Source organism: Branchiostoma lanceolatum, chromosome 11 (assembly GCF_035083965.1).
Source record: "Branchiostoma lanceolatum isolate klBraLanc5 chromosome 11, klBraLanc5.hap2, whole genome shotgun sequence".
In the NCBI taxonomy this organism is placed as follows: Eukaryota; Metazoa; Chordata; class Leptocardii; order Amphioxiformes; family Branchiostomatidae; genus Branchiostoma; species Branchiostoma lanceolatum.
The window spans coordinates 4,655,919-4,679,691 of NC_089732.1; the positions used below are offsets into that span (position 1 = coordinate 4,655,919).

General features: G+C 42.6%; 1 protein-coding gene across 2 annotated transcripts; it reads left to right on the plus strand.

The window, feature by feature from the left end:
- The first annotated feature begins 1,150 nt into the window (after positions 1 to 1,150).
- On the plus strand, positions 1,151 to 23,440 carry LOC136444486 (uncharacterized). 2 transcript variants are annotated; one of them, XM_066442050.1, is made up of 20 exons: positions 1,151 to 1,486; positions 6,722 to 6,795; positions 11,749 to 11,861; positions 12,118 to 12,263; positions 12,764 to 12,835; positions 13,229 to 13,351; positions 13,758 to 13,846; positions 14,359 to 14,431; positions 14,959 to 15,068; positions 15,777 to 15,900; positions 16,386 to 16,589; positions 17,177 to 17,383; positions 17,833 to 17,962; positions 18,595 to 18,671; positions 18,889 to 19,010; positions 19,659 to 19,733; positions 19,870 to 19,931; positions 20,342 to 20,454; positions 20,824 to 20,982; positions 22,179 to 23,440. In XM_066442050.1, the coding sequence occupies exons 1-20, from the start codon at positions 1,339 to 1,341 to the stop codon at positions 22,265 to 22,267; spliced, it is 2,310 nt and encodes a 769-aa protein (XP_066298147.1). In that variant the 5' UTR covers positions 1,151 to 1,338; the 3' UTR covers positions 22,268 to 23,440. The 2 variants fall into 2 exon arrangements, with proteins under 2 accessions (XP_066298147.1, XP_066298148.1); XM_066442051.1 differs by having other exon boundaries at positions 22,194 to 23,440.
- Positions 23,441 to 23,773: the final 333 nt, after the last annotated feature.

A 23,773-nucleotide genomic window follows, 5' to 3' on the forward strand; every position in this document is an offset into this window, starting at 1 on the left:
AATTGTTGAAGTGCCTCTTGACAGTTTGGGTCAAAAGGCAGCTGGGCTAACCAGTTAACGCCTCCTCCGAATCGTGAGGTCCCTTTTGCGAATGTTTAAGGGTCAGTGGACATCTCTCTAAACGCTTAATTGATGTACAATAGCTACAGACGCACACAACAGCTAGAGAGACGTAGTTTCTCGTGACCAGAACAACTACGCCAGCTATAGGGAGAATATTTGCCAAGGAAGTTTGGCCACCAGAGGGTTTCATTTGCGGGCGAATTATTGACCTTATTGTTGACTGACTTTACTGGCCAATTATTCCTTTTTTGACAAATTCTACGATCCACACGCTCGTAGGTAGGCCTGTTGGAGGCTAAGAGAGACGTACAAATTGCTTCAAAACTTGAGAGGTGCAGAACCAACGTTGACTTAGACTGTCAAACCTGAGTTGACTAGACTGTCAATCATCTGCATGGAGATTTTATAATCCACCTGTACTGTATATCCAATACAAAATGTCGTGTCTGAGTAGCTATACTAGTATATAGTTCACTGTCGACTGCACACGAAAGGACACAATGAACCGCAAAATGAATAAGATGGCTGGCCCTTGATAAAGTAAAAGCACTGCTTATGATGGGTCAATGGTAAAATATAGTCCTTTTTGGGCCCCTGGTTTGTGACCTTTATACTGAATCAGAACTTCCGGTTTTTGTATCTCTTGTCCTGGACATGCTATGGTTCTCAACTGTGCTGCGCCCACCGGGTTATTCAAGGTCAACTCTGCCCGTCTGAGTTTAGTCGTGTTGAAATCACCCCCAGTCAAAATAGCTCATGTTCATATACGTCACATATTTGTAAAATTAACCTAAGGCTGTTACTGCAACTGTGCTTGATAAGGTGGGTTGTTAACAATGCCTCGTACAAAAAGAAGCACCTTCAAATCGACACCCCTTGAGGCCCTTACGTTCTGTCTTCCTGAGCTTGCAAATGATTCATTTTGTACAGTAAGGTACGTAACGTCAGTGCCAACTGATCATGACACTGACGAATCGCTTGTTGTGCAATGCTTTTGCTGGTCTTTAAGACCACGCCCACCGAATGCTTTTACACGCACACACCTGTTGTCCCCCGTACATATCCGAGTTGGTATCGTCCTATTGTATTAGCTGTCAAAGGTGTATACAGGTAGCAGTGGTCAATTTGCCGTGGCCTCCCTCAGTACAAGTACGCCCGGGATAGCTGTAGGGTGCACTTCAAGAACGCTCACACATCCAAAACTCGGTACAACACAGCTTTGACGGAGGATCTACGGCTCGAAGAGTCGCTCAACGTTAGCTGGAGCACTACACGATGGGGTACCGAACAGGACTGTTCGTGTTGGCGGGCCTGGTCGCCCTGACGTCCGCCCACATTCGCCTCACCTTCCCGCCGGCTCGTCGCTACGCCTTCGACTTCTTGGACAACACTCGAACCAGCCCGCCCTGCGGCGTAGGACCCGGTGCGTTCTTTATCTAACATATCTCCTTTCTTACCTACAATTTATAACATGGAAAGGAGGGGAATAGTTTCTTAGTCAAACAGACTTTATTTATGTTTTGCTGATTGTCCTTGACCCACCGACTGTTGCGCATCGCTTCCTTCTCCGCGTTTATGGCCATGAGCTCAAGAGCGTAATTGCAGCTAGTAAATCAGAAGTACCCGGAAAATCTTAAAGAAGTGTCCACAAAATGCATACAGAGCTAGCCTGGGTACCGGACCACCGCGCTACAGTTGCTAATCCTTCGGCAGGGGAAGCAACTTGCCCCGCCACCACAGTTAGCACATTACTCGGAGATCGGCTGCCATGAGCGACCGGGTGCCAACTCTATCCCCTACTAGGCCTTCCCCGGCCAAAATGGGTTATTGTCTCGCATCGCGCGAAGGGTCTGGTATCCAGGCTAATACAGGGCGCAAGACCTCGGCCGGCTCGCGTCGTGCGACACAGCTTAGCCGGCTGCCGCGACCGTGTACCCGGCGGTTTCATGTTTCACAACCGTACGGTGTTCAGCTACTCTAGAATACGTCCAGCACAATAGCCTTCGGCGACAACTTAAAAACACAAGCCCCCAAAACGCTGTTTTGTAGTCACAAAACCCTTTCAAGCTCACATGGTCTACCGCACCATGTAGTACTGTAGTGGTCCGGGAACGTTGTGCATGGCGGTGTCCCTGTTTTGTGAGGGAAAAACCACAGAACCGTGTAACAACAGCTTTTGACAACTAGGGTGTGTGCAAGCTGAAAATCTGAGTCTTACCCATCAAAGTGATTCTTCTACTCATGCAGTATCATATGTTGGCATTTTCGCTTTATTGCAGTAGACGCACCACAACATTCTTAACGTACCATGGACGGTAACGTATGAATAATATATACTGTTTATGTGAATTTGATACAGTGGGCATTGCAGAAAAAAACCTGTTTTTGTTTGCCTTCTTGGAAGTAACTTGCCCTGGCCTGAGGAGACGTGTGTTCCCTAAGGATCAAAACCTACCGTGTCAATTAAGCCTCGTAATTCGCTTAAGATTTCAGACGAACCTCTGTTGATGTACCCTAAGTTGATGAGAAAACACAGTCGCGTTATTTGCGGGTCGATAACTTCGCTAATCCATTAATTCGTGTAGAAACATCGTGTTGTATAGACCTATTACAGACTAAGGTGTATCAGGTTTCAAATTGGATTCTATTGTGTCCCTTTGTTTCGTTCCGATTCTTTGTTATAGATTATCCTCTATGTTTTCATGTGTCACCTCGCAGTTAGAGCAACGGCAACGTAAGACAAAATAATCTGCATGTTTTGAAGTCTTATGACACGGATTGTAGCAGTCACCCTGTTACATTTTGCCCAGTCATTTCCCTCCGCCCCTCCCAATAAGATCCAGTCACGACGTTTCTTCTTAAATTTCACCCAACCCTTAAGGGCAACGTCAAGTAAACAGTTACAGGCGTCACATATATGGATGGCTGCCAAATGGCGTTTGAGGTGCGGCTGATTCTTTATGGTGTTACCTAAAATTTCAGGATGGTCTATGTCTTCTATTCTATCATTAAAACAAATCATCATTGGTGCAAAGTGTTTGTAACTTCGCTCTCAAAATGACTATAATTTCTAACTTTGAACAATTGTTGTTGAGCTCTACGTCAGAGTAAAGGGGCTCTTTCACAAATGACGACCAGATGGGGTTACGAGCCACGTTCATGAATAGTAACTGTGAGACTTTTATTGTTCATAAGAATGCCTCTCACAGCTAATGAACTTGAAGAACACTGTTCCAACACACAAAGAAGAAAAGGGGCGGGGCGCGTCTGGACTATTAGTATATATCTGTGTCTGAAAGCTGTGCAGAACCCAAGGCCACAAGAATAATAGTTAATGCCCTGTTTAGGTTACAGAACAGGTCAGGGATACAGAAGGAGTCTCCTGATGTGACACTGGTCCATGATTATGCAAATGACAGCTGTTTTATTCATGACGTTAAATTGGGTAAAAAAAAAGGGCGCAGTTGACATGATTTGGACATGACGTCTGCACGACGCCATTTTGTCTATAGTTGCTGGTCGGGTCTAAAAAGACTTTGCCCATATCTATTCATACCTTCACAGATCGAACTGAAGCTTAGATAAGTTAGAACACGGACTGTCTTGTTTGAGTTTAGCATTTCTTAGCTAGTATTCATTCTTTCGTTAAGCCGAAGTTATATAAGTTGTACAAGTTGTATTCATTCTTTCGTTAAGCCGCAGTTATATAAGTTGTACAAGTTGTACGCATGTGACAGAGACTTTAGTTGGTCTGTGAGGCCGGGTTGCATTCCGACCAAATTGCCCTCGCATTTCAATGGTAGATACATTCTATATTGGTTACAACACGTCAATAAGCCGTCACAATGCAGGCACACTTTCTCACGATTTTTCTAATACAAACTCTGCGCCTGAAACAGTGAGGGGCGCGTCACAAAGTGGATAATCAACTCTAAGTGCAGCCCGTACCAGTCGGCGATGTCACTGGGAATTTTTTTTTATAAAAGAACCATTAGCCAGAGGCAACAAGGTTTTCAAGTACTTGGTAATGTCAGCGCACTGAACACTTATGACGCACCGGTAAGCATTCTGAATGGGACCTAATCTCCAAGCAGATGTAGTGTCCGGCTCAGTGTTCTACGCGTGGTTTTGAGGCTTTTTATACGTCAAGTGGGTGCCTCGATGGGCTGTGCCAACTTGCGCTATAGAAAATTGCACCAACTTTGCAAATCTTCGCCAATTTTCACCATGCGACGCATATGCATGGGTAGAATACGTGACCCCTACAAACAAAATGGCCGCGTCCGGAATGTCACATTCTCATTTTCGGCCCAATTCAGATACAAGATAACTTTGCCACTGAATTGAAGACCAATGTAGAATGATTAAGATTCATTAAAAAGAGACTTGCAGTTATTTCGGCCAGTTGCGCCATTTTGCCAATTACGATATTTTATTCTAAATGAAAATGAAACGCAATTTCAGGCGACAAATTGGCGCTGGTTTGCTCCACTTTGCGAATGCCTTTCGCAATTTAGCACAATCCAGTGAGACACCCGCTTCATTTTTATCGGTCAGCGTTTTTGTCTCTAATTCTAAAACGCAGACCACTAAAAAGACATTAAAAGCCTCAATAACACAACCGGGCCCTGTGTGTTGACACGGTAAACGCAAAACGGTAGCCCCGACAGTTGAGAGGGGGGCGTGCAGGAAGTAGCGGTGAAAATTCGGGGAAGTACCACAATGAAAACATGAAAATGCGGGGAACTAGCACAATAGAAACGCGTTAAGATGACACATACCAATAACGGTACCAGGCTGCACCGAGCACGGCAGTGACGGGCACGTACGTCACAACAAGAGCGGATATCGTCGTTGCGTACGCACTAAAAGATTTACGTTATAGCAACAGTTCCAAGGAAAGTGTTGGAGCGTATGATACTAATCCATTTTAACCATGACACGGCGTTTTTGTGCATGTTATGATCAAAGTAATGAACTTTGAATGTTGGGGAAACCTTTGGTGTTTTTAATCATAATTGGACTGTTCTTTGTGTTGTGATATATAAAAAAAAAAGTAAATTATAGGAGTACTATTCGAAAAGGAACAGAAATCTGATATGCCCGGCCATTAAGTTTTACATACTCATTCCATATTCGTTAACCAATACTGGCTCTTTGATTCTTGCGACGTTACAGCTTCTCTGGTTTTCAACTTAACGATGCGAACCATCCAGGGCTCGGGGTCTCTTTGAATGACCAGGTAGTTCTTCAAAGTTGTCATGATGTTCTGGACAGTCAAAGCGCATGCACAAAGAGCGCGGATCGGGCACTTGGCTATTGTTTACACTCCACTACAGAACAAGCCATTCCGGGCACCCCAGCAGTATTTCCAGGTACTGCAGCATTGCATATGTACCTACACCCCCACCATGAAGGTAGTGTGGTACAGTAAATCAAACAACAGCTGTCGCTTCCCTAATGGGTACTATCTTGTGTCACACAAGCTCTCGCTCCCAGGGGATGGTTGGCTGCTCTCCAAGCAGAGGCTAGGCTCTGGATTGTTTCAGACGGCTTTTTTGTCGTTTTTTTTAAATTCTGTCAGATTGTCTTTGTGTACTATATTTCTAACACACACGAGGCCAGGAGATTGATACACATGTAGAAACTGTAAACGAGTCTGCCTTTCCAATATTGGACTGTACAGCCACAGCAGACGCTGCGGTCAACCCACAGACTGACCAGGATGCGACGACATAGTCTTTCGAGACTGACGGCTGCCAAACGCTACACAAAATGTATTTCTGTACTGGCACATCGCTCTTGGGGCAGCCAACTGGTGCCTGGTCATAATTGGGAAACCTATAATGTAACTTATTGGACTTTAAAGAAATCGACATTCGTGGTAGATAGGGTATCAAACACTGCAAACACTATTACTGATTCACGGAGGTTTGTGTTCTACGGACTGTTATCAATGTCATACAGCTGGAACAGAAATATGCACACCTAACAAAGGATGACATTTTCTCATATTATGTCATCAGTTAACTATGATATGATGGAAAAACTTAAAAAAATTCTACACAGTCTACACATATGTACATGTATGGTATCTAAGGTATTTGGTAATATCAATATTTTATGCATATTATCAATGATGCTGAAAGTTAGGACTAGGCAGTATTACAGACAGCTTTCACTCTAGTATCGACAACCTTGCGTGCGTTTTCTTTAATCCTCATGAGTCTCCATAATAAAACGATACAGAGAAATATCTCCTCATCAATAATTGATGTGAATTTCTTTTGTAATAACTTCGTCTGCGGTTCATTAACCTCCTCGGGCTCAATAGAGCCTTGAAGTAGCTGGCACGACCGACTACCTAAATATTTATCAACCTTAGAAGGCTCTGCTACTTCTATAAGACATTGTTATTCCATTAAGACATTTTTATCTCAAATATTTATGTTAACTTACTATGAATCCATATGAAAGAGAATGATACCATCTTGTTTGTTCTGGATTGTTTAATTCATCATATGCAACGAATAACACTCTAGAATTAAGTGAATTTCAGACCTGACAACTTGTGTGCTTTATTTTTGCTTCAATTCTTGGGTTAATAAACTAAGATACCGAGAAGAGGAGATATTAACTCTTTGTTTTGTTCCCCCAGGAATGGGCCCGATGACGACCCTGCTGGCCGGGTCAACGTTCAACCTCACCTGGCATATGGCGTACGCACACAGGGTGAGCAATGACGTCATTTGTTTACAAACTTACTGGACAACTTTATTCCCCTTAACATGCCTAGGAAGCTATTCATACTTTTTAATATGTTTTAACTTGTTAAACAGTTATATGCACCACCACGTTAGATGCAGTACAACGGGGATACACACACACACACACACACACACACACACACACACACACACACACACACACACACACACACACACACACACACACACACACAGACACACACACACACACACACACACACACACACAAACAGACGAACGCTGACGAAAACATGACATTCTAGGCGAAGGTAAGGATATGGAAATAACGTTACAGGCTTGCGGGATGGCAAAGGAGACACTACGAAATGACGGGGTTGTGTAGTCACGTACAATGCCATAAATTCAGAAGTAGGCCAGGACAACTAGGGTGCAAACGCCTTTCTTCTATATCTAGCTCCCCCTTTACCTTTCGTACCACCCAATACGTGTTGTTGCATGCATGACTGAAACATCAACTTGCAAACGTGTTTGCAATACACTTTCAACAAAGGCTGCACATATCTTGCCTTCAGGGCCGTACTGTGTCTGCATGTTTTGTTTGTCTGTTCACGCAAGGTAAAAAGGACGAAATAGAGGTTCGGGGAAGTTCAGTTAAAGAGTTTGATCCGGCCCCTAAAACATTTCTGTGGAATAATCCTTACCAGGAAACTATTCATTATTTATATGGCCAGACCATAAAAGTATTGATCGTTTGAATAGTTCTACCTGTTACGATCCCTACAGTACTAAGCTTTAAGGCGTAGGGAAAAGCACAGAAACTTTGATTCTACTACTTCTAGCAATCTCCAAGTCTCTTTGAGACGCACAGAAAGTTTAAGAGTGTGGGCACTAGCATGATGCGCTTTATTCAGTTTGGTATAGAGTATTGGAGTCAACGTTCTTTGACGTTTTCAAATCATTTATTTATTTATTCTTTGACTCAGGCCAAAGGCCCATATTAAAAAACAACAGAGACAATTTACAAAAATCTACATATAACAACAACGACAAAAATTTGCTCCGGCTTAGTTTCGATTATCTTGGCGTTGAATGGCCGAGAGACTAAGGTCAAGGACACGAGATCGAAAGGTCACGGGTTCAATTCCTGGCGTTCCTGGACATTGTGTCCTTGGGAAAGGCACTTTACACGACTTTCCTCACTCCTGTCACTGCTGCTGTAAAGATGTGAACCTGACTTCGCTTGAGGAGGTAAAAGGCGGTGGAAGGAGAGGGTTATGCTTCGCCTTGCACTGATACCGTGCTCTAGACACAGTGGATAACAACCTACTGTGCCTATGGCTTCAAAAAGGCTATGGGACGTTCACCTTACCTCGATCATTAGTTTGTTTTTGGAGTATCCGTAGGTCTGTACTGTGTAGCCGGTATAACCGCCTTAAGCCGTAACACACCGATTGTGCACGTTTGACATGAAGTGACCTTTGAGGAGCACAAATACCTGGTGGCATTCACAGACTGCCAATAACAGAGTGATTAAGTCATTATCGCGTCTCAGGTCTTCGCACATAATTTACCTCTTTCGTCTGATAGACGACATGTCTAGAGTTTCTTTTCATCCGTTACGCAATATTCTACCCTGACAGTTAGACTGAAATCACTAGCAGAACAGACCATCCACCATGAACGTCCTTTGTAATCTCAAAGCAGATCTATAGGTTGCGAAGACCGTATCAAACTGGCAGAAGAAGTATGTTTTGCAACCTATACAAGCTCCTTCTTCCAGTTGGATACGGTCTTTGCAATCCATTGGGCCTGCTTGGAGGCTACGTCCTTTGTACGGTGTGGTCTTGTTGGACTCACCTGACACAGGTCATGTTCATTATACAAAAGATGAAAACATGAAAGGGTTTCCTTTTGTTGTACTTCTTGGAACAGCTTGAATGTGTGTAATCATGAGACGCTACACAACAGTTTAATCACTTTCTTGTGCCCTGACATCCAGAGAGTAGGAGGTTACAACAAGATCCATTGATTTCATTAACTTTAGATTTATGGTCTTCGTGAGAATGCGCATGCATACGTGTATGTTTTGTCCCTAGCAGTGTACTGCACTACTACTGCATTAGATGGTTTCATAACGGAAACTTTGATGCTTAAGTTATGAAATATCACCATTTTTTCAGACAGTAAAGTGATTTGACGTCATTTGGCTGTAGAAAAAAGTACAGCCAGGGATATTACAAGGGATGCACTACAACTTAGCTTCAATGATTTTCTAATGCTTTTTAATATTCATTACGCAACGAACTTTGCTGGGCAATGCCAAGCCTTCTTGAAATGAATAATCATGGTTCAAGCCCTCAAGGATACTCTTAGATGCTTGAAAAACTATAGTCGGTATTTTGAGAGGCGTTTCGAACATGTTAAACCTCTAAAACCCGGTGTGATTCAGCAGTCTGTGCCCCCCATGGTAGCAGGGTTGTTGTACTCTCCAAGCAGAGGTTGGTGGGGAAGCACATTGTGACCGTTTTATCATATGCCCCGTTTTTCGTCAGCTATCCCCAGGGGATAGCGGACAAAAAACCACGGGGCATATGATAAAACGGTCACAATCTTCCCCACCAACCTCTGCTTGGAGAGTAGGGTTGTTGTCAATGTCGACGAGTGAGTTGCGTGTAAATAATGTCCTTCATCAGCCTTTCACCACAACGTGACGTCATGACTACCGTGCCGGTTCGTACCTGGCGCGACGAGCTATTATTTCTAAATATAAACATTTCACGGAAGAAAGAGAGGCGTGTCAATTTAGTGGTGATGAGTCTCCCATCAGTATTCAAACGACGAAAAGGATGTCAACAAAACTCTAGGTTTATGTTGATTTATGTTGATGAATTGCGCTCGCCCTGGAGCGATGTTGATTATAAATGGATTTTAATTTCTCTATAAGGGATATCCTGACAGTATATGCAGAAATAGAAAATAAAGAAATAAAAAAATAAAAAAATGTTCGCTGTGGTTTTAAGTTCACGGTTTTCTCGGCGACCGTTTCATCGCGAATTTAAAGCCACCGCGAATTTTTTGTCCAATACTGTAGCAGTATGTGACTTAAGCGCTGCCGCAAACTTAAACCCACCGCGAACACTCCATTTTCGCCCTAGCGCGAAATAACAACCACGCGAACTTAAATGCATTTACAGTAGAATATGCGTCGTCACGTCTTTGCAGTGGTCTGAATGATATACCCGAGTCCGTTCCCAAAATGTTCCGAAATAAGAGCCCTTCCCATGGATGGAAGAATGTTTGCAATGCAATCTCAACACACCGGTCTGTTTGGAGTCTATACGGTTGATAGAACACAGCGAGAGGCAAAGACAGGTTTTGTTGTGTCGCTTGAAATAGGACATACTGCAATTGGGGTTAGATACGACAGGTGGCGTTGTTATCTTCGCCGAGTACTCGGAAATGGTTCACCTTGCATTTTTCAACAGTACTGCAGCGGACTTTGCATTTTTGTGTGTTTGTATGTAGGCAAAAAAAGTGACGGAAACGTTGATGGATCTTCATCATTTTTTGCAGGTGTGTAGAAGTTGTGAAAACGGAGGTCAAGTTCAAAAATGGTTCCCCTTGTATTTTCCGTCGGGCTTTGTGTGGATGTGTATTTGTATGTCGCCAGCATAACTCAAGAAGCTGTTGATGGATCTGTATGATATCTAGTGGATGGGTAGGGTTTACAAAAAGGAAGGTCAAGTTCGATAATGGGCCTTCTAGCGGGCACCTAAGGAACTGCAGCAGAGCTTCAAAATTTGGAGGCATATTTTCTGAAAGTGCTATGGTCATGATTTTTGTGTGGTAGATAGTTCATGCCACAGAAAGTAAGTTCTGTAAATTTGTGCCCCCTAGCGGCTTGTTACGAACTGCAGTGGGTGTTTTTGTTTTGACATTCGGACATGAATAACTTGAGAAGGGGTCGACAGATCGTCGTGATATTTGATATTTACAGAGCTCAGATGGTGCTTTACATAATCAATGACTAATTATGCAAATCAGGAGCTAATTTGCATAACTAGAAAGGAAAGTTTGTTAACCCACTGCATTTCATAATCGGACATGGGACTGTCAGGTCATGTAACCAGATGGCCTTGCATAAACGTACATGTAGGTCAAATAAATAAACTATCCTCCAAGCAGAGGTGTGGGTCCTGCTGGTTTTTAACGCGTTCAGTTTAGGCATTTTTGTTCACCACGATTGGCGACATAATGAAAAGGGGACAAAATAGAAAGCCTGACAAAAACACCTAAAAACACGTCAAAAATCAGCCAGACCCACTCCTCTGCTTGGAGAGTACACTATACCAAAACTGCACCACTGCTAGGTGCGGAAAAGTCACATGTACATGTACTATGTCTTTCAAAATGTGTATGATATGGAATAAAGATTTATTCTATTCATATATATTGACTGTACCATTTCATCATCACTTTCAACTTACAACACTGCAATATCGAACCTTTGTGGCCCATATAATATCAACATACTCATATTTTTTCATGACCAGTTATAACATATACATTTGTATCAGCACACTCTACACATATACTAGTCCTGTACCACCAAATAATTTTTAACCCCATCTAGACTGGACTCATTCGCCCCATCATAACTTCCAAATGGTATGGTGCATGATCAAATTTGCAGGGGTGATAAGCACGTAAATATCAATCACTCTCCATAATAAGCCTTGATTATTTGGCGAAGATAATGTGTTCGTGGAACTCTAGTTGATAAAGGGAACAGTACAGAGCAGGTAGTGAAGCTTTCCAGCATTTGCGGACGGCAAATTTGGTGTGTAACTTGGCATATCGCCTACTAGTTGCGCGTGATGATGCACGTTGTCATTTTTACACCGTAACTGGGCTTATCGTTAATGTGATATTTTTCTGTTTCTTTTTTGTTTGTCAGGGAGGGTTCCGTCTTGAGATCCTAAACAACACGGGACCGGACTTTAACGCGACCACGGACATCCTGCGGGTGCTGACACCGGGAGACGGCTTCACGTCTGCTCATGACGCCACGTAAGCAGTGATGATATCATTCTTATCTCCATGAAAAATGGAGATATAGTTTTTGGCCTGTCTGTCTAAGCGTCTGTCTGTGTGTCTGTCTGTTTTTGTTTCCGGACTTTTGTAGTCAGCATACATGTAGCTCAAGAACCTCTAGATGGATCATGATGTTATTTGGTATGCGGGTAGGTGCTGAAAATACGAAAGTCAAGATCAATTTTGGGCCCCCTGAATTTCATGATATTGTATGATTTCCACCAATGCCCAGCCTGGAGATGTACGAGCTGACCCTGCCGTCTGGGTTCACCTGCGACCGCTGCACTATCCGGCTGCTCCGCCAGGCGGGAGAGTGGCGCCTTGGAAACGGCAACGACTACATCTTCTGGAGCTGTGCTGACGTCACCATCGTCTCAGGTACGTCATTAGCCCCAGAACTAGACTCATCCAAACCCCTTTGCTTTTTGACAAGAAGTTCGCCACGTAGGGTGAATTATTCGCCGGAGGAGTGAGACCAGACAAGCGACAACTTATGGATTATGGTTGAAGCTTTCCTTTTAAGCGCGGGAGTGTAGTAATTTTGAGCGATAGTGTTTTTTCATCTCCAAACAGATCTATCGGTGGCAATGACAGTATCCAAAGGGCAAAAGGACTTTCATTGGCCAACTTTTGCTCTTTGCCACCGATAGATCTGCTTGGATATTATTTGTTGTAACTGGCCATGGACGTCACATTTCTAAGAATTTTGAAGGCAGATGTTGTTTTTTCAACGTAGAAAACTTCTTTCTTGTCTGATGGCGACCTTATATAACGTCTACATATAAGAGGGAATGTTAATACATGAGGTTTACATACGTTTCCGTCAATATCAATGCGTTTTGACATACATGATGAGTGACATTCTTGTTTTGCCACAGCGTGCCCTGGCGGACAATGTGGGAACAGCACCTGTGCCAGACTGTATAGCGGAGACAGGTGTCAGTATAAAGGTCAGCATACGTCATACTTTCCTTTCTTTTTTCTTTAAAACCCACAACATTTTCGGTTCAAACAGATCCACGTATTTCCAACTCCCAAAGATGTCTAGTATTGTACATTGGAGATACCGTAAACAAATGTTCTAAAACAATTACCATGTCCTTTATAATGAACAGTTCAGCAATTAGTCTTTTCTTTCTTTCTTTCCCACAAGACTTGTTGTTGACAAGATATGTTCTATCAAAGTCACCTACTTGTGGCCTTCCACAAGAAACCGTCCTTGGTCCCCTTTTATTTCCATATTTTGCAACCTTTACAAAACGTTTCCTAGTTGCCTATAACCTCTGCTGTTACACTGTCTACAAGACCTTTACCTCATCCCTAACCCTCGTATTGTGCATCAGATGACTGTATGGACAACTCCGACTGCAGTGGTAACGGCGTGTGCAGGGATGTGAGGTCCACCTCCTACCCCAAGAAGCAGTGCTACTGCCAGAGTGGCTACTTTGGACGGGACTGTTCGAAGGGTAAGTGTTCAACTCCTCTAACCTTTATCGTTTTCGCTTTTGTTGTTGCCGATAATGCTGTGATAATTTTGCTGTTGTTATTGCTGTTGTTATTGTTGTTGTTATATTATTGATGTTGTTATTATGTTGTTAAAATCAACCAACCCACTTGTAATTCAAAACGTGGGTCACTTCATTTTCCACTGCCTTCAAAAAAGAAGTCAAACCCAACCATAGTCAACCATAACATAAAACTTTCACAGTAGACTAGATAACTATTTCGATTTCCATGTATATGTATCTCCATGTACTTGTGTGTCTGCAATTAGCATTTGGGCATGAACTTGCAATAAAGTTATTCATTTATTTATTATCATATCCATCATTGGCTGTTATTTGTTGTGACATGGGTGTTCCTTGTTTCCAGTGTCGCCCCTGAATGCCATCCCTTCCACCTTCCAAGGATACTACCACCGGGAACTGAATGACAAGATGGACATGTACTGGAAGATGCGCGTACGTATCATATGATGGATATTTAAGATAACGCCGAAAACCACCAAAACAATCCTGATAAGCCCAGAAAAACCGCTATCTAAATCTCTGGCCAAGAAAATCGCTGAGACAGGGCTTCCGTGTAAAAAAAAATGTTACAACGACGCATGCCCGGACACATTACAGAAATTTCTTTTGAATAAGTAGAGTGTTTAGCAATCGGGCGTATAATATACTATCAGACTTGCTGCTGAAGCTTCGTCTAAAGCACTTCGTCCAAAACAGGCATGATATTACATATCATATATAGACAGACTATAAATGTAACTTCTCTTAACTGAAAAGTAGCCCTACTACAATAACAGCACATAATAAGTACGTATACAAAAAGAAAAGCTCTCTTAATGTGGACTGAGTAGAGTGAATGTTTACAACACTTTGTACCATATATAGGTAAATATAGGTTATTTTCATAGTTCAAGAATTACGTGCTCTATTCTGTTGACGCAATACTAAAATAAAATTTCTTCCAGTCTGGGAACGAGCTTGAAGTGGCCCTGCAGGTCGAGGGAACGACGTGGGCTGGCCTCGGGTGGAGGCCGCTAGGTAAGCCGAGAGTTTGTGAATTTTTCTGGCGCTACTTAGAATGTTCCTATGAAACTGTTGCATCAGATTGTATGTACAACCATGCCTTGAACTGTCATCAAAAGAAGAAGTGCCCACTCATCTTGCATGCATCATTAATGAGAAACTAGAAATGTATATCGATATCTCTTAAGGAAGACTTTTTCCACAGCACGCGATGATTTTCTGATCAATGAAGAAAGTCATAGAGTGGTATTTGTGGTAAAACTGGTCGGACTCGAAGCCGCAATCGAGACGAAATCACGGTGACGTTTTTTGGTGTAGCTAGTAGTAACTGAATTGCGGCTTTGCTATAGCTCGCGTTTGTAGACAAGCACACCGGGTCATCCCTACTCTTCTCGATACGTGAGTTGTTTTTTTACGTGCAGGGGTTTGATGCCTAAGGCTTGGCGCCTGACGCTCCCCCATACATGGGGCCGCTGGCTTCACGTCACCATCCGAAAGAGATCTAATACGCGGGGAACTTGACTTCGTGTTTTTTTTTTCAGGTTTGGCGGCCACCTGCCGGAACTTCCCGGTGACGTACTTCAGTTCAGACCCGCAGGCAGAGCCGGAGTCCGAACCAGAGGCGGAGGCGGAGCCCACCACACAGGCACCGGTAATTTCTTCTTATTCTTTCCATCCAACTATTCGACGAAAAACAGCGGATGCTGTGTATCTAGAGTAACATCATGCCGCAGAAATGTACAACATTATGGGGCTCAGTCATGGAACACTCTCTCACTGGAACATCGAACTGTACTTAATTACAAGATATTTACGAATCGCATTGTCAGCGGCAATTGATATCTGTACTGTATGTAACGTGGCAATATGATTGGTCATTATGTTATTGTGTAACTAGTGGTAGTTGTGTTTTCAATTTGAAATCAGGGATGCCTGAAAAACAGGCTCGGCTGAGTGTATTTTCCCTGTATAAATGAATGAAAATGAAACGTCTGACTGTTTCAAAATTTCGGCTTTTCCATTATGTGTTGTTTTAAGAACTTTCCTTTGTGAATCATTTGTGCAAAATGACTGATTATTAAACACAGGCAACCAGAACGAACATTTCATTTTGTCATGTTTTTTTGTGTAATACCATGTTTGTGTTACAATGATTCCAATGTATTTTCATGGATTGGCATTCGGACTCCAATCCTGCAATCTGTATCTGTTGTACTTTGTCTAACCCTTACATGTACCTCCTCCCTCATGACTACAACGAAAAGTGGCCTGCAGGCCGATTTGAGCTTCTCATGGATAAATAAATGTTCAAACAAAGCATTATTCGATAGATAACGGCGTAAACGTTTGATGTCCCCAGGCGGTTGCCCGTCGAGCTGTCCGCGCCCTGCGCATCCCTCGGTCGGAACCCACGGCTGAGCCCGAGGCCGAACCCGAGGCCGAGCCAGAATCCTTCGTTCCGTGGCAGTGCCAGGCAAACGGAAGTAAGTGTTGTATGACGTTACCTTTCTTTCAGTGCAGAAGAACGTTCAGCCATTTTCTTTCTTTCTTTCTTTCGATTGTTGTACAAACTGATCGCCTGATGTAGAAAAGAGTTCTGTAATCTTTTGGTTCACCAACTCTGCAGCAAGAATAAAGTCTAATTTCTAAATTTTGATGGGGAAATTTCACATACCCAAATCGGATATACAGGATTACATCACACTGGTGACGTTGGGTTGGAGATCTGTTTGGGCGTATCTTTTCAGGGTGGCGGAATTATGTACCCTGGTGGATTCATGTTAGTAGATGTTAAATCACGCTTCTCGACAGCCCTTCCCCGGGTCGGACGTATCTCAGTGCAGGGAGGGGCTCCACAGAGCCACATGGACAGATAGAGTTTCCATTGTGTTGCAGTCAGACTAAGCTTTTATCACATTTGAGGCTAGGTATGCAGGATTACGACATATTACTTTTTTTACCATTCCAGCCCGACCAGAACCCGAACCCGAAGGCACACCCGAACCTTCGAGCGAACCCGAACCCTCGAGCGAACCCGAACCTTCGAGCGAACCCGAACCCTCGAGCGAACCCGAACCTTCGAGCGCCGAACCCGAACCTTCGAGCGCCGAACCCGAACCTTCGAGCGAACCCGAGGGCGAACCGGAACCCGAGGGCGAGCCAGAGCAAGCAGGTTAGTGCAGTCTTTGTACCACGTCAGCCAATATGGGGAATATGCCAGGTACAAGCGAAGGGCATCTCGGTTGGGGCTGCACCCATCTTTCGGAAAGGACGTACAATGGGGATCCTGTGTTTGAGGGGTCAAAGGGGAAGGGTAGCTATCCCTCCCTGTAAAAATATACCCTGCTACTCAAACAACAAGGACACTTGCTGATCTATGCGTCACTCTACACGGTGAACAATAACAAACAGCTTCTGGACATGCTGTGGTCTTGTTTCAAAAGATTGATTGACCTCGCTGATTTGTCTCGTTGACGTTGTCCCCTTAAAAAAGGCAGTTTACACGACTTTCCCACAAAATGAGTACCTAGGTCCCTCGGATAGGACGTTAAATGGAGGTCCCGTTTTTTAGGAGAGCTACACCTGGCGCACGTAAAAGAACCCACCACGCTTATCGAAAAAAAAGTAGGGGTCCTTCCCGGTGTGGGTGGATCAAATAGATCTGTCCAGATATGCAGTTTGTGCTCTTCAGTACAAACCTAGTGTGTTACGCCATGATTACCGGATATACAATTCAAACAAAGCTTGTGCTCTCCTAAGGGGGAGGGCTGCACGCCATGGATTGTGTTGACATGGTGATCGGTACAGCGGTGGGAAACACCCACCGTATCGGGGACTACTACACCCGGGACCGGTCCACGCCGCAGATGGACGGCTGGTATAACGGCGGGCGAGACAGCCTGACGGCCGCCTATGGGGAACAGAGGGACGGCAAAACCACCATCATGTTCCGCAGGAAACTGACGAGTAAGTGACACTACCTTGCGTGTATCCCAATCGATTCATTGTGAATATAGCATTAGGAGATTACATAATGATTGGTGTCAAGACATTAGAAATTGCAACAAATAATGGACAAGGATACATTGTACAGTCTTTTGTACAGTAGATTAGTTTTCTAGAATTATTGTAAAAGTTGCAATAGGTCGTACACATTTGTATCATATAACATTGTCAGACAATAGCAGAAATGAATAAAAAAACTTAAACAATCAAACCCGTTTAGGTGACCGACCACCTGCCCAATGTAACCACTTGTTGGTGGTCCATTAGATTATATTTCCATTGACACAAGCATTAAGAATCATGTCTGTAGTGAACAGTGTTGTTCATATAGACCTGATTTTATCGGTCCCCCTGAGTGGTAGTTTTGACTGTACTAACATTATCATAACATACCACTTTTAACATTTCAGGCAGCGAACAACAAGACCACAGTTTCTACAACTCCCCGATGCACTTTATCTACGCCCGTGGTCAGGAGTACGGCATGTACAGCCACCGACCGGGGTCCGCAGTGGAGAGCTGTAACGCCACGGACTACATGTAAGTAGCAACGTCTGTAGGTTTATTTCTCTTTTAGAGTATTCACAGCAACATTGTTCCAAAAGTATCTCCTGTCCTTTTGGGAAATTGGTCATTTTTGTTCACGTTGTCGAAGTATATAAATTGATGCTATGTCCCTGAAAATGCATCACCTGTTATGAAGTTGTTTTGCATCTTAGACCAGATTCATTCGTGAAAACGTGTGAAAATAGCCAATCGTTTTGCCGAATCTTTAGAATAACTTTTCCATGCCCAAACGGCTGACTGCAAGAATAAATCAACAACTAAATGACCTTCATCTTAATATGAAGACCTGCTTCACACATTTTCATTCAATGTCATTTTTGCTCACGTTGTCGAAGTACATCTATATAAATTGATGCTATGTCCCTGAGTGTAAATACCTGTTACTCGTAAATCTTATATTATTATCCAGCTTGCTTAGACCAGGAAAAATAAGTTACAGTATTATTTTGCCGAATTGAAGAAAAACTTTTCCTTAATTGCCGAAACGGCTGAGTGCAAGGATAAGTCAACAGCCAAATAACTTTCCTCTTATGAAGACATGTACATTCAATGAAACCATTTCGAACCGTTGTTCGCGGCCATTGACAATGTCATTGACTCTGTAGGTTCTACCGACGTGATGAGCTGAAGTACCACGGCCACGGTCATTCACAGAGGGGCGCCGCGACTTTCAACGTCTTCGGTAGGTGTTTTCAGAGTTTGCAATTGGTAGTTGCCTTAAAGTTTGGTAGGTCTTTGGTAGGAGTTTTGGCAATCTCTGCCTCTTTATTTGCCTTTGTTTCTTATTTCATGTGTGCAAACCAATAAACAAACAAACAGACAAACAATCGTACGGCGAATATGACCGAGCCTTAAGAGACCAAGCATGTTCAACGTACCTGTTTTGTCCGTTATTATAGAGGACCCGAATCAGGCCGGTGTTGCCGGAGACTGCCGCGGACGGTGGAGTTCCCCTGCCAACTGCCAGGGTCTGGCCTGTGACCACTCCGTGTCCTGGACACTCAACCAAGGCACTGACAAGGTACGTTTTCTGAGCACATTTCTTTTATACTGACCCTACGGCTGACTAAGCTATGGGAGAGAGAGAGTGAGTGAGTGAGTGAAATTTCATTATTCACAACTACGTATCTAACACGAGCCAACGTTTCGATGACTGTCTGTCATCTTCATTAGGTTACTGACTGGTTTTGCTGTGCACTAAAGCTATGTGATTCATTCATTCATTTGTGATACTGGTTCACAGTAATTGAAACGTTGGTTCGTGTTAGATACGTGATTGTGAATAAAAGAACTTTGCTGTTCAGTAATTCACCAACCTGATGAAATTATTCACAGAAGGTTCGTTTTCTGTTTCGTGGGACGACTTGGCGAGGAGGCTGATTAGCGATTTTTCTTGCACCGTTTTATATTTTCATGGACTATATAGTTTATCATCTAGAAGAGCCTTACACGACTTTCTCTTAATTTGTCGCTAAGGGTTTGGGCCTTAGAAATTAAGGTTTTGAATATTTTCAAGACATTACCTAATTCAGTTATGAGTAATGTTTTTCTTTAAGGATTTTTAGACTTTGAGAAAAAGGCGAAGTGCTTCCTTGGCCGAAGATTCTATACTGTTGGAGCGGTGATCCATTTTGAAAATCTCTTGACATCTTACCTTTTGTTTCTTTAGATCGACTTCCAGATCCAAAGCAAGCAAGCCAATGACAAGTGGGTTGGCATCGGATTCTCCGAGGACAGGAGAATGGTAGGTACAACACTCATCTAACTCTCCATCATTTCGTATTTGGCTGAGTAGAATTGTCTTTGTACGTCTGTGCCATATATGTTTGTGAACATATCTTCCGCTGAGTATTCATTGATGTTTTCTCTGTTGTATCCAGGCTGAAACTGACGCCATTGTTGGCTGGGTGAGTGATACCGGTGAAGTGTACGTCAGTGATAGGTGAGTAGTTTATGTTAAACTTATGTATCCATGGCGTAGTGGGATTGTTTTAATGTGAAATAACTGTAGGCTACTGTTTGCTGTGGAACAAAGACAACAATGTTCTGTGCCAACGACTCTTGTAGCATTGATAAATGCGTACTTGTAGCAATATTTGGACACTTACTGTGTTTCACTTTAAATAAACAATAAGCAAATGAAGTTTCACTGGGGAATATTGTCATTGGAAGAAAAATCGCAAGGAATAACTTATGCATAACAATACATTAGATAAATACAAGCTGTTACAAGGCATTCACCGGGCAAGCAATGGTCATCATACAAAGCTAGTACTTATGTTCAATCTTAGCCTTCCTTACAGGCACAATTATCGTCAAACATTAATGATAACGTTTCACTTTTTCCTGCAGGTATGCAACTGGATACGGAATGCCAGGCCCAGACAACAATGACATAGAGAATCCACACGGCTCATTCAGGGACGGCATGGTCACACTGAGCTTCACCCGCAAACGGAACACAGGTAGGTTTACTGTTCTGAAGAACTGGGGCATTCGTTCTAAAGAAGGGCATGCTGTTCTAAAGAAATGTCAAGGAGTATTCTATACGAAAGAACTGGTCAATCTTTTCCTATTCTAAACTAGGGCATTTTATTCTAAGGAACTGGTCATTCTGTTCTGAAGAATAGCATTTTGCTATAAAGAACGACATTCTTATCTACCTAAAGAATGGTTTTCTTTTTATATGGCATCCTTTTCCATAGAAAAGCTCGGTCACGTAGGTCCACTCAGGCCTATAACTAAGGACGTATACCAAACGCCGGGCAGGTAGATTTGCTCTAGGTTGTAACATAATAACATTATTTATTTGCTGTATATCTGTTTTGAATCAGGTGACAACAGAGACCGAGCCTTCACGGACAACAAGGGCCTATACATGTTCTTCCCGCGAGGGGGAAGCTATAACCATGCAGCTAAGACCTTTTCCAAACATGCCGTCACCCCAACCATCAGCTCACAGAGGATCTTCATCCGGGCGTGTGGAGGGGGAGGTCGGTACCTTGTGTGTCTTATGTCAGTCTAGAAAGGAACGAAGAAAGCCAAATCAACTACATTAACAAAACTGTAATAAGTGGTAGAATCAAAACTGCACTAATGACCACCTCTGCTTAAGGACCACCTGGCCATTGCAACCGTGGCCATATTTTAGTGACCCCTTAGATGATTTGTCCCGTTGACACAAGACCTGACTAAGAATCCTCTCTGTAGTGGACAGACCTGTTTACTGTGACCAGTTTCGTCATGTCTCTTAGGAGTCATTTGAGACAGTGTCTCTATTAAAACAACTGCTAATCCTTAAACAGTGACTGGTGAAGATACTTGAATGGTCACAATAGACAGGCGGATATTAAAGACAGGATTCTTCACGCTTACCAATAGTAATCCAAGGTACATCAAATAGTGGCCACAGTGGCCAAATGGTCCTTATGTAGACTAGTGCTAGATACATGGTCAAGAAATGTAGGTGTAATGTTACCAAATAACTGCATGCCAAGCTCTAACTGTTGTCACAGATGGGGGAGTGAATCTATCTGGTTGGTTCTATAATTTCTGATGATTTTAGTTTGGCCAGATGGTGACATTTTCACATATCATCAATATGTTTTGGGTGACATAAGGTTACCATAATTAAAGCTAACCTTACTTCAATATTGTTAACTTTACCATGAAATTGTATTATTTTGGTTATATCACTATTTCTGTTCACGTTTTTCTTTTCTTTGTCTTATTTCTTCATCCAATCACTCCGTGCACGTGGAAACTACCTGTTGTGTATTATGTGAGTTTATGACATGGAAATTTCTGGGCTGCTAAAAGGGAGCTAAAGAATGCTGATATAACTTATACCATCAGATACTGCAAATTAACTCCCAGACTGTTGCGATTTGTGGCTTGTAATGTGAACAACATTGTTTGCTCTCTGCTCATGTTGTGCTTGTGTAATGAGATGCAGGGCAGTGCATGAGAAGCCAATAGACCTCTTTCTAAACTCTGGTGAAGAGGGAGAGCCAACGGTAACTATATATGGAGGATGGTACCTATTCTTAAGTTTCAAAAACAAAACACCCATCAAAAGTTTACACAAGCGATGTGCGACAGATATATATAAGCAGGGATTGGGAATATGTTTAAGTGAAAGAAACTTGATTTAGGATGAAAACTTATCTCTGTTTTGTTCGTTTTGAAGGTCCCGTGGGTGCAGGGTCCACCGTCAAGCCCTCTGCCATCATCCTGCTGACCCTGGTGATGACCATATGGGGACTGCTGAAGGAGTGACCAATCAGCACGCTGGACGCTCCACGTCACACTTCACCATAGCAACCAGCTGCAACCTTCATCGCAACCTTGGAAAGAAATTCAATGTTACACCTTACTTATTGAGTGAGTAGAGTATATATAATGGAGACTACAAAGTATTTAGTTTTATATCCTGATGATATCAGATCTACGCTTCGCATGTTTAAATAAATCAGATGTATATTCAGATGAATTTTATCCTGGTGTGCCGCTTATATGTTCTCTCTTAGATGTGTTATGTTATATTACATGCTGGAACATGGACCAAAGGATAATGAACTGCCTTGGGAGACACTGTTTAACTACTCAGTGCCTTCAGCCTATAAAGGTGTTGTTAACAAGATTGTCGCTAGGTGACTAGTCCCTTTGAGAACCAATGTTGGTTGGTACAAAAGTGTCATGAAAAATGATGTATTGTGATAACACCAGTGAATTTTGTCCCAATGACTGCTTTAAATGAATAGAAATATTTATATTTGATAAGCATTGCAATTAAGACGCACACGATAGAATTGAAATTTCAGAAGTAGATGCAACTGACTTCAACCAGGTACCTAGGTGTATTCTGAACCAGAAAAAATGCATTCACTTATTTAAAAGGCTGGAAAGTAAATAAAATCGATTGAGATGGCAAGAGGAAGCATATTAGATTATTGAATCATAGACTTCATATGCTGTGCTGTTTTACATTAAGTCATCTAGTGTGCTATTTACTCAAGTTTACCGAAGGTGTATGAACTCTTACTTGCATACTCACATTCCCATGTTGTACAAACAACTACACTTTGGTACACATGTACCAAATGGTTGCGCATTTGTGCATGGATAATTTTCTATTTTCATGATTGTCCAAACTTCATCTGGGACACTTTTTTTTACTGTTGTGTGTGCATATGAGAGTGATGCCTTTATATTTGTACTTCTGGTTATTGAATTAAACTGGTATTATTGACATTTCATTATCTTATCGACAACTATCGTCGAGAGTTTACAGCGTGCACTTGTTCAAAAAGAGTATTAAGTTAAGATGCTGCCCAAGCTTTTAAAAATTGAATCTTTTACGTACATGTACAAAGAGCTAATATGTACTGAGGTCACAATTGAAAACATGCATGTACATCAGAACATGTAATAAAGGAAACTAAAAGCGCATGTTGCCCGTCTTTCTATGTGTTCCGTCTTGAAGTTGCAACATGATGTAGCCAGACGACATTGAACAATCTTAAGCCCATTTTGATATTGATTGTGAGGCTGTGATATCACTGACCGGCCAACAAGTGATCTTTGTTATCCACCCCTTTCTTCCGCTCTGTAGACTATACAACTATTAACTGCACAAGAAACGCATTCCAGGCAAGCTAGTCTATAGAAAAGACCGTCATAGACCCACAGAATAATAGAAATGCCACATCGGAGAACGAGCAGAATCTGAACTTGACTTGCAGTACTGAAGCGCCGACTAGTGACGAATAGAGGTACGACAGT

What these genes read in the sequence shown, in the direction of transcription:
- LOC136444486 (XM_066442050.1), top strand. Translation starts at nt 1,339, where the DNA reads ATGGGGTACCGAACAGGACTGTTCGTGTTGGCGGGCCTGGTCGCCCTG. An exon ending in AGCCCACCACACAGGCACCG is followed by an intron (nt 15,069 to 15,776) that starts GTAATTTCTTCT and finishes TGATGTCCCCAG; the next exon opens with GCGGTTGCCCGTCGAGCTGT. An exon ending in GTTCCGCAGGAAACTGACGA is followed by an intron (nt 17,384 to 17,832) that starts GTAAGTGACACT and finishes TTAACATTTCAG; the next exon opens with GCAGCGAACAACAAGACCAC.